The sequence below is a fragment of the Rattus rattus genome, chromosome 1 (genome assembly GCF_011064425.1).
Source record: "Rattus rattus isolate New Zealand chromosome 1, Rrattus_CSIRO_v1, whole genome shotgun sequence".
Classification (NCBI taxonomy): domain Eukaryota; kingdom Metazoa; phylum Chordata; class Mammalia; order Rodentia; family Muridae; genus Rattus; species Rattus rattus.
This window is the reverse complement of record NC_046154.1, coordinates 91,835,172-91,852,351: the sequence shown is the minus strand read 5'-3', so window position 1 is coordinate 91,852,351 and position 17,180 is coordinate 91,835,172. Positions and strand designations below refer to the sequence as shown.

General features: G+C 43.9%; 1 protein-coding gene across 1 annotated transcript in view; it reads left to right on the top strand.

Moving 5' to 3' along the window:
- The first annotated feature begins 6,972 nt into the window (after positions 1-6,972).
- The window catches only part of Hsdl2 (hydroxysteroid dehydrogenase like 2), a 35,281-nt gene continuing 25,073 nt past the window's right edge, over positions 6,973-17,180 (top strand). The window contains exons 1-3 of the mRNA XM_032903466.1: positions 6,973-7,144; positions 15,134-15,297; positions 16,171-16,269. Coding sequence (XP_032759357.1) covers positions 7,128-7,144; positions 15,134-15,297; positions 16,171-16,269 — 280 coding nt within the window. The 5' untranslated portion in view covers positions 6,973-7,127. The remainder of the gene's footprint in view (positions 7,145-15,133; positions 15,298-16,170; positions 16,270-17,180) is intronic.

The window sequence follows — 17,180 nt, the reverse complement described above, 5'->3', positions numbered from 1 at the left end:
CTCAAAACGAAATTTTAGAATTATCAAGATATCTTTTTGTTTGATTTTCTTGAATATAGTTCTTCAGGAAGAACTCTATCAAATCTAATCACTAGAACTCTGGAAGGTGTCCAAAGTCTAATCACCCTTTTTAAAAACACAAAGACAAAACCTTTCTCCTAGAACAACTTGTTCTTTAGTCTGTAACCAGAAAAGCTTGTATCTTGCACTCTCTCCCAGAGAAATAATATAACCTCAAGACTTGAAATCACACCCATTATGAAGATTAAAACAATTTAAGAAACTGGAGTAAACTAAACAAACTTGTATGATCTATCCTGTTAGGCCCTTTTAATCTGTCACGTCAGGAAATCAACTCAAAATGCCCGTGGAGCCCATGTTAAGCGAATCTGAGCCTCCTGCTGTGGTAATTTTCAAGTTAACCACAAACTCTCATTAGCCAGCATTGATGAGACATATGGCCTTAGCAGGATAATTCATAGAACAATTTAATCACATTTGTATGAATAACAATACCAACAAAAAGTAAGCAACTTGTCAAACTAAGATTTTAGCCCGAAATACATCTGTTAAGCTCTCTACCTGGAGCACCAGACTTTTACTTATTAATAACTTCTATAATATATGTCTGTATTCACTCTGCTTTGTGTAAGATTTCTATTTTATAGTAAGTTTTATTTTTTTTAAAGATTTATTTATTTATTATATATAAGTACACTGTAGCTGTCTTCAGATACAACAGAAGAGGGCATCAGATCTCTTTACAGATGGTTGTGAGCCACCATGTGGTTGCTGGGAATTGAACTCAGGACTTCTGGAAGAGCAGTCGGGGCTCTTAACCACTGAGCCATCTCTCCAGCCCTTATAGTAAGTTTTATAACTGGCAAATATCACCGTTCTCTGCTTGGAGTCAGTGACTAACATGCAGCTTGCCTAACCAGGATTTTAACTCAAAATTCCCGTGGAGCCCACGTTAAGCGAATATGGGTGTCCTGAACGACTTAAGAAAGCATTATATCTTTATAGCATCTTTAAAGCAAATAAACCAAACCTACAGCAGGGACCTAGCGCCTGCAAGCAGATGGCCTCTGTGTTTCTTTTGTTTAAGGTTCTTGTGATTATGATATCCCCCTCTTAGGAAATAAAACTTTTTCAGGCTGAAAATCTTTAATTTTTAGTGGATTCTTGCCTAACACGTTGGTTTGCCACCTGCTACAGTAAATATTTTTTTAAAAAAAGTCTAAATCTTTTTAACCCGAGCTAGTGCTAGAATCCATGGGGCCCCATGGCACTGCAGGGTATCTTTGTCTCAGCAGCTCCACAGGCCGTTCCAGCATGGCATCTTCCCATGCTGGTCTCTAGTGTTAGTTCTGGCACTCGTGGGGCCAAATGGAACTAATCATAATTTATCTCTAATTAGTATCTCTCCTGGCTGCTCTCTGCTAGCCTTGAACTCTCTGATTCCAGCTTCCCGGTAAAATCAAGACTCAACAAACTGCAACCCAACAATCAGATTTATATGTTAAATTCTCAATCCACAATACATCCACACCATAAACTCACAACCAATTGATAAGGATATAAACTGCCCACCTGGATAAGATAAATTTGCCTACAGCAATCCATCCCTTAAGAAATTGGCAATTCAAGGCCACCCGGATCTGGGTCATCCTTCTCTGTCTCCATCTTGATTCTCCTCTTCTCTTTCTCTCCTGCCTTACAAAAGCTTTGTCCCTGCCTTATTTTTTACCATCCAGTCATGGCCTTGACCTAACTTGTGCCAGCCCCACTTGCATATAGACATCAACCTACATTCCTTCACCTGTTTGGTTGTGTTTTCCTATAATTGTTTTAGGGATTTTTGCATTTCCTCTTTAAGGGCTTCTGCTTGTTTACCTGTGTTTTCCTGTATTTCTTTAAGGGAGTTATTTATGTCCTTCCTAAGTCCTCAATAATTATCATGAAATGTGTTTTAAAATCCAAATCTTGCTTTTCCTATGAGATGGGGTATCCAGGACTTGCTATAGTGGGAGAACTGGGTTCTGATGATGCCAAGTAGCTCTGGTTTCTGTTGCCTATGTTCTTGTGCTTGCCTCTCGACATCTGGTACTCTCTAGTGCTACCTGTCCTTTCTGTCTCTGACTGAAACCTGTCTCTCCTGTGATCCTGGTTGTGTCAGAACTCAAGAGTCCAGCTGTCTTTGTGGTCCTATGATCCTGAGATCCTGTGATCCTAGGATCCTGGGTGTGTCTGATTTCCTGGGAGCCAAGCTGCCTCTGTGATCCTGAAATCCTGGTCTGACTAAGCTCTTGAGATCCTGTTGTGTCAGAGCTCCTGGGAGTCATGCTTTTTCAGGGTATTGCTGAAGTGGGTGGGGGGCCAGAGCCCTGGGTTTGCTCCAGGCACAGGTACAAGCTGGAAGGAACTGGTGCCTTTGGCTGGAGGGGTTTGGGTTTCCTTGGTTCCTGTGGGGGACACAGTTACGCTGGGTGTTGAGAAAGTTGTTGTGGCCTTATTTGTGATCTCGAGTGTGTCAAAGGTCCAGTGCTCCTCTTGGTTGTGTCTATTCTCCTAGGAGTCGAGCTTCCTCTGTAATCCTGTGATCCTGGGCATTTCAGAGCACCTGGGAGTCAGGCTCCCTCTGGTTATTGTAAGAGTGGGTGCAGAGCCAGCACCCAGGTCTGCGCAGGGTCCAGGTTCAGACAGGAAGGGCCCTATACCACTGGCTGGATGTGGGTTCATGCATCCCTGGATCCTGGGGTACCCAGTTACTCCGGGTGTTGAGGTAGATGTTATGACCTCTCCTGTGATCCTGAACATTTCAGAGCACCTGGGAGTTGGGCTTCCTCTGAGTCTTGTGGGAATGGTGCAGAGCCAATGCCCCAGAGGGCACTGGTTCAGACTGGAAGGGCTTATTTTTACTTTTTTTGAGGAACCACTGTAGTGGGCCAGCCGTGTTTTCATAAGATCTCCAGGCGATTGTGGTGCTTGCTAAAGTTTGAGAACCACAGTCCTGCATGCGGTTCTATCTTCATTTGCACAAATCTTGCTAAGGTCTGTATCCATGTCCCAGCCTACAGGAAGGAGGAAGGAGGAAGGAGGAAGGAGGGAAAAGAAATGGCAGCAAGCACGGCTCTGTAAGGAAGTATGGTAGCTGTTCTTCTTGTTCCTAGGACAAAACACCTGACCAAAGCAACCTAGAGATCTTGGAGAAGCTCCCAGCTGGTGCAGAGGGAGCATGAGGTACCTGGTTACAACATCTAGACAGTGAGAAATGGGCATCTAAGAGAGAAGTGGAGTCAGCATATAAATCTTAAGTCCTGTAGCCCAGTGACTCACCTCTTCAGAGGTGAACCTTCCTAAAGGTCCCACAACCTCCCCAAACAGTACCACCTACAGGCTGGCTCAAACACAATGAGTCATTGGCAAGGAGGGGGGGTTAACTTTGTTTAAATCATAATAGTAATACAGAAGTTGTCTAAGTTCTGCTGATGTGCCACTGGCAAGAACTTCGTCTCATTACAACACTTTCCTATACAATGTTATCACTGTGGTTGTAGAAACAGGTGTTGCCCAGCCATAAAATGAACTCCTGTTCTTATATTTCCAGTTTTGTTTATGGTACCACTGTATTCCCAGGAATTTATAACAGAAATTTGGCAGTCATTTTGAACAACATCTTCTCTTCTTCACTCTGCGTATATCATTAGTTAGATCTGGTTGGTTCTAGTTCTTAAATCTTTTCCTTTCCCACCATTACTCCTTTGGGTCACATCATCTAACATTTTTCTTTTTCCTTTTAATTGGTATCTTATTTCTTTTTTTAAAATTTATTTATTGTATGTGAGTACACTGTCACTGTCTTCAGAAGAGGGCATCAGATTCTATTACAGATAGTTGTGGGCCATCATGTGGTTGCTGGCAATTGAACTCAGGACCTTGGCAAGAGCAATCAGTGTTCTTAATCACTGAGCCATATCTCCTGCCTATCTGATATTTTTCTTATTCATGACATTATTATAAGCTTCTGTGCCTCCATCTTCTTCAAAAGCTATTATTCATACGGCAGCCAGAAGAAACCCCAAAGTCTAAACCAAACTGTCCACATTGTAAACCCATACTTAATATGTCCTCTCCTTCTTACCCATTCCCAACCTCTAGCACTGCTTCTGTTTGTTTTGAAATAGGGTCTTACAATGCAGCTTAAGCTGGCTTCAGCCTCCTGAAGGCTACGTAGAGGCATGGGCACCCAAGGCTGACTTGTATGTTACATTAGTAACATGGAAGGTTGCAGATATTTCCAAATCACACATTAATACCTGTCAAAATGTTTAACATCAGTCAAAAGATTTAATTGCCTAACATTTTTTAAATTTCTTTGAGACAGGATTTCACTATGTAATGCCCACCTGCCTCTGTCTCCAGAGTGCTGGGATCAAAGGTGTGTGTCCCTGTGCTTGGCTATTTATTTTTATGTGTGTCTGTGTGTCTGTGTATGCCTGTTTAGGTGCCTGCAGAGGTCAGAAGGCATTGTGGTCCCCTGGAGCTGTAGTTACTGATGGTTGTAAGCCTCCTGACATGAGTGCTGGGAATAAAACCTGGGTCCTCAGGAAGAGCAGCACTCACTCTTAACCACAAACCCTTCTCTTCGCTTTGTCATTCATTTGCTTATTTATTTATTTTTTTAAGATTTATTTATTCATTATATATGAATACACTGTAGCTGTCGTCAGACAAACCAGAAGAGGGCATCAGATCTCATTACAGATGGTTGTGAGCCACTATGTGGTTGCTGGGATTTGAACTCAAGATCTCTGGAAGAGCATTCAGTGCTCTTAACCACTGACCCATCTCTCCAGTCCTTATTTATTTTTAATTTGAAGATTTAGTTTAGGGCTAGAGAGATGGTTCTGTGGATAAGAGCACTGGTTGCTCTTCCAAAAGATCCAGGGTTTGAATCTCAAAATCTACAAGGCATCTTAACAACCCTCTAACTCCAGATCCAGGGAACCTGGCACCCTCTTCTGGCCTCTTTGGGTAGTGTACACAGGAGGTGCACAAACATGCAAAAAGCAGGAAAAGCACCCATAAACATTAATAATAATGATGAGGAGGATGATAATTCAATTTAAATTTGCTTAGAAAAATTACCTCTAATAATTCAGGAATAAACTTTCCCCTAATGAACACCTGCCCCAGCCAAATAACTTAAGTCTTAAGTGTTGAATTTACAAAATACATTTTATGACTTTTATTTTATTCACTTTTTTCTATTAGTTTGCTTCTTAGCTGAACTGTCTCTGTCTCTCTTTATTTCTCTCTCTCTCTGTCTCTCTCCCCTTTTAGAATACATAGAAATAAAAGCAACATTATTGGAGAAAGAGGAATCTGAGGGGCACAGGGCATTAACACCTTTAAGAGTAAGGAACACTTTAGACGCATGAGGAGGCATCCTCTCTCTACCAAGAATTCTCTGTTACAGACAAATATACAAACCAGTCAAAGCAGCCAAGGGTCAATGGAGCATTGTCATCTGTCGCTAGCTTTTTTTTTTTTTTTAAAGATTTATTTATTTATTTATGTATTTATTTATTTATACGTATGTGGGTACACTGCTGCTGTCTTCAGACACACCAGAAGAGGGCATTGGAGCCCATCACAGATGGTTGTGAGCCACCATGTGGTTGCTGGGATTTGAACTCAGGACCTCTGGAAGAGCGGTCAGCGCTCTAACCACTGAGCCGTCCCTCCAGCCCTGTCGCTAGCTTTCTGAAACATCTGGAACTTACAAACTGGCTACTCACACCTCCTATGTAACCACTGAGATTATGAACTTTTCTACCTGCCGTGTTTCTCAAGTCACTTAAGAGATACTAATATTTGTTGAATAAGTACATTCTTCTATACTCATTAAGAATCATTATCGTAGGTCACAAACTCACATGTCAATAGATGACAGTTAAGGTGATAAAAGAGTAAACAGCCGCAGGTTAAGACTAATTAATAGTTTGATAGCCACAGGTTAATAATACATGATTTTTAATTTGAAGATTTAATTTAGGGCTAGAGAGATTGTTCCGTGGTTAAAAGCACTGGTTGCTGCTCTTTCAAAAGATCCAGGATTTGGCAAATAGGAGCGTACATATGTCTTATTTTTATTATTTTTTTTTAATTTTTTATTTTTTGGAGCTGGGGACCGAACCCAGGGCCTTGCGCTTCCTAGGCAAGCGCTCTACCACTGAGCTAAATCCCCAACCCATGTCTTATTTTTATGAACTAGGCTTTAGATAACAACCTCTTTAACATCTTTTTCTACCGCTACGAAATACAAAACAATTTCATTTCCAGGCTAGCTCAATTAGGTGTAACTCCAAGAACGAAACTGAATTCCAGAATCGACCTCATTCCAGCATTCATTCCAGGACAGAGGATTCCTTCTCCAAATTTGATTTCTGTGGCCCAAATATATGATGAATTCTTGTGGGAGACCTTTGCAAAGATCTCTTCCAGAAGCTCATTGACTGTCTCCAGACACTGGAGGTCAGGCTAAGTTCAGATTCAGTGGCAGCGAAAATGCGACGCTTACCGGCTTACGCAAAACCATTTTTCAGAGGTCTACAAGTGTTCTTCGGAGCGAGAGCCTTGGCTCGGGGAAAAACCGGGGAAAACGACGCCCAGCACCCTCAAGGCAGTTCCCGGAGCGCCCCTCAATCGGCCATCCTGCTGGCCCGGAGCCGGCGACGCGCCGAACTTAGGCAAGCAAGGAAAAGCCTACGTAGTACTGATGCTCTAGACACGCCAGTGGCCCACAGGAGAAACTGATTGTCATCGACAGACCCGGGAAAGGGGTGGGGCGGAGGTGTCTTCCAAAGCGCCTGCGCAGGGCGTTGGTTTCCTGGGTGTCGTTTGTGGAACTGCGGGAGACCCGCCCAGCGCCCGGTGTGCGCAGGCGCACACCGTCTTGTAGGGTCTCTGTCTTGTAGGATCTCTGTCTTGTAGGAGGGCGGGTTCCCGAGCGGGTCTCGGGGCGGGGCCGGGGGCGCGGCTAAATGCGGAGGGAAGGTTCTCCTGTCACTCACAGGTCGCTGCCGTTCCACTGCCACCAAGTTCTCTGAACTGCGAAGGTCATGCTGCCCAACACCGGGTAAGAGGACGGGGATGGGTTGGGTTTAAGGACCAGTCCGCAGGTCGCCCGCGCTACCCAGCGGGCGCGGAGGGGATCGGTGAAGCTGCCGCGCGCTCTGGAACTCCGGCTCGCGAAAAGATAGAGTTGCTGAGACCTGCGCGTGCACGGGACCCCAAAGTTGTGTACTACAGGGACTCAAAAAGTTGTACATTACAGGGGGCAGCGGTGTCAGATACCCCACAGGGAAAGGTTACGAGGGTAGGTGTTCCCCGTCTTCAGTTTGGCCTGGTGACAATGTTGCTTTCAGCTTCTAGGTGAAAGTTCACTTGGGACAATGACTTCAGATTTTCTGTTTGTCTATATGCTTGACTGTAGATTTAAAAATAAATAATCGTGTTTTGAAAACGCTTTTCAAGTTAATAGCGAGTTAAAGGATTTTTATGTTTGTTTGTTTGTTTGTTTTACTTAAAAATGAAGTGTTTTTACCCCAGCCTAGCCAGATGCGGTGACACCTTTTAATTCCAGCACTCAGAGGCAGGGTCAGAAGGATCTATTGATTTCAAGCCCACTTATTTATTTATTGACATATTTGGGCAGCCAGTCACTAGGATTTTACAAAATCAAAACAAATACCCATTAAATAATGTTCTTCCCATTTCTTTTTGCCCTTAGTTCCTGCTAAACTCAGGTAGATCCACTATGTTCTATAAAGTTTGAGTATCTTAAGGGGAGGGACAAGTAAGTTCATTCTGTAGTTAGTTTGACATGTATAGACAGCTAAAACACTTAAATAGTTCAAAGGATATGTCTATTTAAAAATCCAGTTTCTTTCTATTTGTATTCTTTGCACTTATCAATATATTTTGTATAACTTACAGGGACAACATCGCTTTTAGAAAATAGTAGTAGGGCTATTTAGGTGGTAGACTTGCCTTGCCTAGATTTAGCCTGGTTCGGTCCCCAGTGGTGGTGGGTTTACTGTTTACCCTGACATGTCTTGGGGTGTTCTTCCATGCAGCCTGTCCTTGTTCTCTTGTTTTGTTTTTGTTTTTTTGTTATTTTTTGAGACAAGGTTTGTCTGTGACCTAACTATCCTGGAACTCTCTGTAGACCAGGCTGGTCTTGAACTCAGGGAGTTCCTCCTGCCATGAGCCTGACCTTGTCCTCTTTAATGGTTGCAAATTATTATTGAAGACCTGTTTCCTAATGTTAGATTCTGAATCATTTCCAGCTGTTTTGGTATCTTTTTGTTGGTGGTGTTTTTATTTCATCTTTGCTTCCATTATTATTCTTTTGTTTTGTTTTGGTTTGAATTGAGTGTAACCCTGGCTGTCTTTGAACTGGTTATAGACCAGGTTGGTCTTGAACTCACAGACATTTGCCTGCCTTTGCCTCCCAGGGGCTGGGATGAAAGGTCTGTGCCACCTTGCCTGGCTTTCTTATCCCTCTATGTGTTTGTTTAAACATAGGATAAATGTACCATCTAGGATAAATTCTTGAAAGTGAAATTGCTAGAACCGAGAGAATTTTTTTTAATTTTGATATTGTAAGACAGACAGATATTCATCACCAAAGGAATTGCCGTTAAAAGCATGATTGAGAGTACTGAACCCAATCTAGCCAGTCTCAGGTTCCAAAGTTTGAAAAACTGAAGACTTGAGAATAGTCAGAAAGAAAAAAAAAAATACAAAACAAATGAAGTGAACTGACTTCTACAGATATTAAAATAGTTTAATAACAAGAGTAATTAAAATAGTTCTACTACAGATTAAGTAAATAAAGTATTTGGTAACACAAATCCGGTGGCAGGGTGAGAAGGCTCTTTATTATAGTTAAAATTTGTATTATTTTCTTCACTCACGAAGGTGACCCCAGAAGACATTTGACGATCTCTGAGAAGACTGAGTTGAAAGGGAGTGCTGAGTGGCGAAGCCCCTAGGTGGATGTCAACTTCTTACAAGCAGTAAACAGCCCCTGTCCAGTCCAAAGTGTCAGCTCTGCAGGGACTGAGACAGGGTGGTTTAAAGCCATTGCTGTGTCTTTTCACTGACCTGGTTTAACCAGCGAGGTGTTTCTGTCATTGTGTTGTGAGACCTGGGACAGAGTCCAGGGCCGCGAGCTCATGTTTAGGGAAGCACCCTTTCGGCCTCTCGGCCCCAACAGAGCTGGCACCACCAAGATTTTTGTCTGACCTCTGAGAACTTGCGCACTTATTTGAGAAATTTCATTCTTTATTGTGATTCACAAGTCCTCCTGTTTGAGTTTTCTCATAGCATTTGGCTTTGACTGCGGGACTCAGAGAGCATGAATAAATACGGAGTCAGAGTCATCGCTCTGTTCTCTAAGGCTTGATCGTTTCTGTGGCGTGCCTGTGAGGCCACACTAAGATCTGTTGTTCAGGGTGGTATTCTGTCTGATCTCTTTTTCTTTTTTTTTTTTTTTTTTTTAACTGGGGACCAACCTTGGGCCTTGCGCTAAACAGCAGCTCTACCACTGAGCTAAATCCCTCAACCCCTCTGTCTGATCTCTTACAGTCTTACACGGTCTTATTTAGTTATTTCATGATGCTGGACACTGAACTTGCCTGCTTTAGACTGGTTCTGAGCGACCCGCCCCTGGCCCTTACTTTTACACTCTTAGTAAACATTTCATACTTTATGGTGAATGTGTGCACATATGTACTGTATTCATCTTTTCTCATCCGCCTGAGATTTATTCTGGCCTAGGAAATAAGTTAGGAAGCCCACTTCGCTTTGTTCAGATGGCTTCCCCACCATCGCAACCACATTGACCTGACCATTCTTTTTCTTTTTTTCTATTTGTACCACTGTCATAAATGAAGATTTCATGTACATAGGGATCTGTTTCTAGACTCTGTCCTGTGTTACCTACTCTGTCTACTCGTGTATTAGAATCAAATAATTTAAATCACTCTAGCTTTATAAACCTTTAAAATCCAGAAAAGCCAATTCTTTCCTTTTAGGTTATGCTTTAGAAGCTTCTTGTCTATTCTTGGATATCTAGATTTTGAAACTAGAGCTTGAGGCTCGCTTGTCTATATTTTTAATTATTTTCTTTTTTAGTGGTTACATTTTCCATCCCATTTCCTCTAATTTTGAGAGGGACTTAGTAAATCAAAGTCTGGACTGTCTCTGCATTTGCGAGCCCTGGTTACCTGCCAGTGACATTGAGGAGAACACCCTTGCCATTGGTCTTCTGATCCTCACATGAGAGGGCCTTCTTAGATCTGGCTGCCTTTGCCACTCCTGCTTCCAATGCCCTGGACTCTGGATGAGGAGTATGCCCTTTATCCTACTGGGATTCGGTCCAGCTGGATACCAGGCAAAGGGACAAGCCCTGCAAGTCAGTAGTTGTCAGACATTTTCACATGACGACTTAACATTAAACATCTCTGTATTTGTATATTGTTTTTATTTTCATGTGTGTGTATCATGAGTGTTCAGTGCCCTTGGAGGCTATAAGAGGGTGTCAGGTCCCCTAGAGCTAGAATAATGGATGATTATGAGCTGTCTGGTGTGGGTGCCCAGGATTGACTCTGATCCTCTGCAAGAGCACAGAGCTCTTTAACCTCTGAACCATCTCTCTGGCTTCTAAACATCTCTTTAGTTTGTGTGTGTGTGTGTGTGTGTGTGTGTGTGTGTGTGTGTATGTGTACATTTGTTTATTCAGGGACTCACTGCTAGCCTGGGACTGGATAAGTAGGCTGGCCTTGAACTCACAACGATCTCTCTTGCAGTGTGCACTACCACAGCTAGCTTTGTATGTAGGTGTGAGGTATGGAATTGAGACCTGGATGCTTGTGTGGCAAGCTCTTCACTGACTGAGCCATCTCCCTCAGGCCTCTACAGATCTGCCTTGTGTTGTTCTGTTATTAACAGAATAGACGGAATCGTCGTTCTGACTTTTGACAGGAGACGACATTCTTTTTATATTCTCTCATCCGGCTCCCGGCCCTTGTCCTCATTTAGAAGACCCATATCTCTGTCAGTATATAGTTTTCATTATCTGAAATCTCAATGGTGGAGATTTCTCTGTCCTCCTTTCCCTTTTCTTCCCTCCCCCCTCCCCATCTCTCTCCCTTCTTCCTCTCTCTTTTTCTTTATGTCTTTCTTTCAGGTGGAGTCTCTAACCCAGCCTGGAACTTACTGTATATCCCACACTGGCCTTGAATTTTCTTTTTTTAACTCTGCCTTAACTTCTGAGAGCTAGGATTCCAGGCATGTAACCATGCCAGCAAGGAGTTTCTATTGCCACATGTCTAAACTAGCTGGTTTTTATTTCCTGTATGGTACTAATTATCAAACACCTAGGGCTTCATACACAGTAAAACATGCCCTGTTTGTTCTGCTTGGCTTGGAACTTGCTATATAGACCAGGCTGGTCTAGAATTTACAGAGATCTACCTTCCTCTGTCCCCTGCTTCTCAAATATTAGGATTAAAGGCAGGCACTCCCATGTCTGACAACGTTTGGTTGTCTTATACTCTTGTATTTCAGTATTCTATCTGGGAACACTTTGGCTCAAGTAAAGTATCAGAAAGGGGAAAGTATGTGAGTTGTAGATGATACAGTTTTCTGCATAAAAGCTAAAGTAACTTCTAGCATTGCTTGGCAAAACTGGACTTGAGTGTATGTTTCATTTATCTATTGTCTAATAAAGTACCCCAAGTTCACAGGATTAAAACAACTTATTCACAATTCTTGGGATACTTGGAGTTTTCTACCTCATGTACAGTATGCCGAGGTCAAATGTATGAACACACGTCTCACCACACGGCTTGCCCTCCCCCACACACACTCGCACTCGCCTTATAATTTAGCCGTGCAGTCACTTTGCGTATCTGGCTTCTTAGAGGGAGGTAGCAGAGACCGTTGTCACAGTTAAAGTTCTTGTCTCTGTTATAAAGCGTCTACTCCAGGAGGAAAGGGTTCATTTCAGCGCAGCACAGCCCATCACTGAGGGGAGTCAGGCAGGGACTCCGGGCAGGAACAGGAGGGAGCAGAAGCCATGGCGGAGGGCTGTTGTCTGGCTTGCTCACCATGCTTTCTTGTAGCACCCTGGACCACGAGCCCAGAAGCGGTATTGAGAAAGAGGGGGCACTTTCTCAACTGAGGCTTCCTCTTCCTAAGTGTGCCTGATGTCTAGTTAACTTACAATCGGCCAGCATAGCCATCTGTGTTATGTCCTATGGCTTGGAAGTCTAAGAGTTGGATGGCACTTCTATCACAGTCTTTTGGTCAACAAAAGCTAGACAAGGCAGAATTCAGGGAGGAGAAAATATGGTCATTTTCTTGATGGAAGGAGTGTCCCAGAATTTGTGGTCACCTTTGAGATTTCCATCTATCCGTAACAGTGTCATATAAGCTATGGTGTTTGGTATGTGAAGGGAGAGAGATTTCCGCAGCACCCTACCCTTCCCCCATTTCAGTTGGCTTTAGAATCATCTAGGTGGCACGCCTCTGGGTATGTCTGAGGAGCTGAACTGAAGATGGAAGGCCCACCCTCAGTATGAGGAGAAGCACCAGAGCACGGGCTGGGGCCTGAACTAAGCAGAAAGGGGGGAGGAAGAGTAGTAAATTGGCCACGGAGTTTGTCGCTGCAGTCACACTGTGACCAGCCACCTCCCTTTCCCACTACCATGCCTTCCCTGCCGTGAATCCCCTCAAACTGGAAACCCAAATAGACTCTCCATTGATTTAAAACATCTTTAATTTAATTTTATGTGTGCGTAGCTGGGTTTCTATGTGTCTGTGTATCCTACAGAGGTCAGAAGGGGGAGTAGGGTTATTTGAGCCTGGAGTTACAGGCATTCATGAGCTGCCTGAAGTGGGTCTAGGGATCCAATTTCTAGTCCTCTGATAGGACACTTAGCGCTCTTAACTACTGAGCCAACTCTCCAGCACCCCTCATTGCCCTTGAAAGGCATTACCAGACTAGTGGGACCAGAAACCAGTGCGTAAGGAGCAGGTTCACTGGTGGTGTGGAAGAAGTGTGAAGCCTCAAAGCCAATCCACTGGCCCCACTCCGAGCTCTCTGCTTCCTGTTCGAAGCTAAGATGTGGCTTCCCAGCTTCCTGTTCATCAGGCCTGCCTGTGGCCTCTCCATCCCTGCTGGGATGGTGATGGAGTTTCTCCCTCTGGCACAATAAAACCAAATAAACCCTTTGTCTTCTACCAGCTGCTTTGACATGGTATTTATCACAGCAATAGAAAAGTAACTAAGACATGATTGTTCCATATTTCAAAACCACCTCTGCCTGCACCTACACTGATTGTCTACCTCAGCAAAACCAGCAGGGACCTTCTGTTCCTTTGTTAACCAAGTCGCCTACTTTATTGTCATCTAACAGCAGAGTAGGTAGAACATTGAGAGTTAAGATGGAAGGTGTACCAGTTTGGGTATCTGTTGCTGTGAAGAGACACCATGACCATGGCAACTCTTATAAAGGAAAACATTTAATTATAGTTTCAGAGGTTCAGTCCATCGTGGCAAGGATGGCCACTTGCTGGTAGACATGGTGCTGGAGGAGGGCTGAGAGCTCTACATCTGGATTGACAGGAAGAGAATGGGACACGCTAGGCCTGGCTTGAGCTTCTGAGACCTCAAAGTCCACCCCCAGTGACACACTTCTTCCAGCAAGGCCACACGTACTCCAGTGAGGCCACACCTACCAATAGTGCCAGTCCCTATGAGCCTATGGGGCCGTCTCATTCCAACTGCCTCAGAATGAAATGAGATGTAGGGCTGGCAGGATATTTGGATCAGGGCCATTTCTAGTCAGCCTATTCTTGCTCCTTTAGGCTTGTTTAACAGCTTTACTGAGATGTAATCTGTACAGCAGTAAGTCTGTGGCTCTGTCTGCACAGAAAATACTGTCACCACACCCACCACACCCAGTATAAAACCTTTTTTTTCTTCAAGACAGCTTTTCTCTCTGTATCGTGGCTGACCTGGACCTCTGTAGACCAGGCTGGCCTCAAATTCAGAGATTCACCTGCCTCTGCCTCCTGAGCACTGGGATTAAAGGTGTATGCTACCACTTCCTTGCATTTTAAAACTTTTGTCAGCCCAGAAAGAAGCTTCTACCTGGGCTGTCAACTTCTAAACCCTCCCACTCCTGCTCCAGGAGCTGCTGATCTCAAGTCTCTATGGGTCTGCCTGTTCTATCCATGTAATTGAGTCTTGATAATGTGACGTGTGACTGCTTTCTTTTAGACCCTTTATCCATACCGTAGTATATCCTAGTAATTCATTCCATTTCATTACTGAGCACTATTCCACTTTGAGGGTCAGCCGCTCAATCTCTCCACTCATTAACTGATCCACATTTGGGATTTTTCCACTCTAGCTACTATTTTTAGAGAATTTTTTTAAAAGATCAAGTGCTAACAGGCATGGTGGTAAGTCCTGTCATCCTAGCACATGGAAGGCAGAAAGAAGCAGTAGGGTTAGAGGATCAAGGCTGGCCTGTGTGCTTGTCTCAGGGCTGCATCCCCAGCTCCTCTGTAAGGAAAGCTGGACGTGGGCATACTAACTTGTAACCCTGACACACCTGATAGCCCTGTCATGGGTAGGAGTGGGATCCTTAAGGCCACAGCTAGCTCGCTCAGTAGAGACCCTGCCTCAGGAGGCTTGGGTTGGAGAATGATTAGAGAAGGGGACCTGGTCCTCCTCTGCTCTCTGTGCATCCACTTAGTACATGCATCCCCTACACACATACATCCTATACACCACACAGCCTTCTTAATACTTTTTCTATGGAAAAAAAACCTTACATATCTTCTCCTTAAGATTTACTCTGTATTTGAGCAGATTTTGTTTGTAGATCTCAGTAAGATTGGCCAACTGCAGTTGTCATAAAGAATTAATCAGTCATGTACAGTGGCAACATAGTGGGTGGAGGTATAGAGGAAATCATGAAAGTGCGTGTGAGCTGGTATAAGTAAAACAGCGACGTTTCTGATAGGTCACCTTTGCTCTGTTTAGGAAGCTAGCGGGATGCACAGTCTTTATCACAGGGGCGAGCCGAGGCATCGGCAAAGCTATTGCCCTGAAAGCAGCAAAGGACGGAGCCAACATCGTCATTGCTGCGAAGACCACCCAAAGGCACCCGAAACTCCTTGGCACAATCTACACGGCTGCTGAAGAAAGTGAGTGTGACCACCGACGTTTCATACGGGCTGTCCTCACAGTGGCTTCAATACATAATTCCCTGTAGAGTTTAGTGTAAGCTCTTTGAAAGTTACTCTAAAAATAGCTGCACCTAGGGCCAGAGGGTAAAGAAAGGATTTTGCTGTCGAGCCCGACAACCTGAGTTAGGTTCCTAAACCCACACGGTAGGAAAAAATGGCTTTCCAAATTGTCCTCCAACCACAACACACATGCTATGGCATGTACATGTACGTTAAAAAAAACTAAAGAAATAATTCCAGCACTCTGGAGGCAAGGGCAGGTGGATATCTGTGAGTCCCAGGCCAGCCTGGTTACAGAGTAAAAACCAAACAAACCAAGATTACATAGACCCTCAAAAAAAAAAAAAAAAAAAAAAGTACATTTAAAGAACTATTTATTATGTGAGAGAGGGAGTTCTGACTACTTTTCACCTCTAGCCTCTTGAGCAATATGAGAGAGAGCCTAATTAAATCATATCTCGGGGCTGGGACTGTAAGTTGGAGATAGAAAGGCCTGGGTCTCATTCCCAGCACTGTGGGAGCTGGAGGTAGACTGGAAGTGAAGAGGAGACAGCTGAGGTAGAGCCGGGTGAACATGCCAATTGTTTTTAGATGTATTTATTTTGTGCACAGTAGCAAAAGCCTGTGTGTATGTATGTACACTGTTTGTTCCTGGTTCCTGCAGAGCCCGAGCTGGTCTGAAGCTCTATTTAGTCAGTCTGTTGTGGTTCTAAGACCTTGTAATTTATCTCTATTTCTCTGGAAAGGGGAACCTTCTCTTTTTACTATGGTGACGTTAGAATGAAGGTGTAATTCTAAATCCTTGAATGCTTTTCGTTTGCTTCTCTTTAGTTGAAGCAGCTGGAGGGAAGGCCTTGCCATGTGTTGTTGACGTGAGGGACGAGCAGCAAATCAACAGTGCAGTGGAGAAAGCTGTGGAGAGATTTGGAGGTAGTCCCTTGATTCTGACAGAGTCACTTGACATTGATAAAATATTGATAGAAGAACTTCCGGTTGAAGCCGGAAACCACGGGTAGTACCTGACCGCATTTGTGCTCTTCCCCTCTCCCTGCTTCCCTGTGTAACTGTCACATAAACCAGGCCCAGTTAGACGCGACATCAGAGCAGTGAGCGTGCAGGGAAGGTCACCAGGCTGTAGTCGGTCCTCTCTCTTGCCACTACAGTTTGGGGTACATAACTCACTGAAGCAGACTGGTATGTAGCAAGTCACAAACCGCTGTTCCCATCCTAGAGCTAATTAGCGCCCTCTGCATAGCAGTATTTTCCTGAAGTAGAGAACTTTTACCTTTTCACTGATGTTTTCATTTAATCTTATCTTTGTTAGGCATATAACTAAAAACAAGATATATTGCATTTACACAGAAACTGGATAGAGTACACAGAAATTGGGATTATTTTAGGGGTGCGTGTGTGTATTTCTGTTTGGGATTTGAAACTCAAGATCATTCTCTTTCCCCAGTTTCTAAGACCAGAAACGAGCCCTTCCCTTTAAGAACGGGAGCCTTGTGGAGAGGGAGACTAGGGTGCTTGCACAGGGCATGGGTCCTGAGGAGTACTAGAGAGGGTTTGGCCCCAGGGTCCTGGAGCCAGGGAGAGCAGATTGATACATAAGGGTTGAAGCTACAACTTGTAAGGACTCAGCCTCCTTGCAGCTTTCCTTGGAGCACTGTGATTGGCTGTATCCCCAAGGTGCCCATGACAATGAAAATCAGAAGCTGCTGTTTTGAAAGAGTTACTGAGTCTGCATCGGTATATTGATCAGTCATAGAGTCTAATTATATCCGTGTGTGTGTGTGTGTGTGTGTGTGTGTGTGTGTGTGTGTGTGTGTGTGTTATAGACC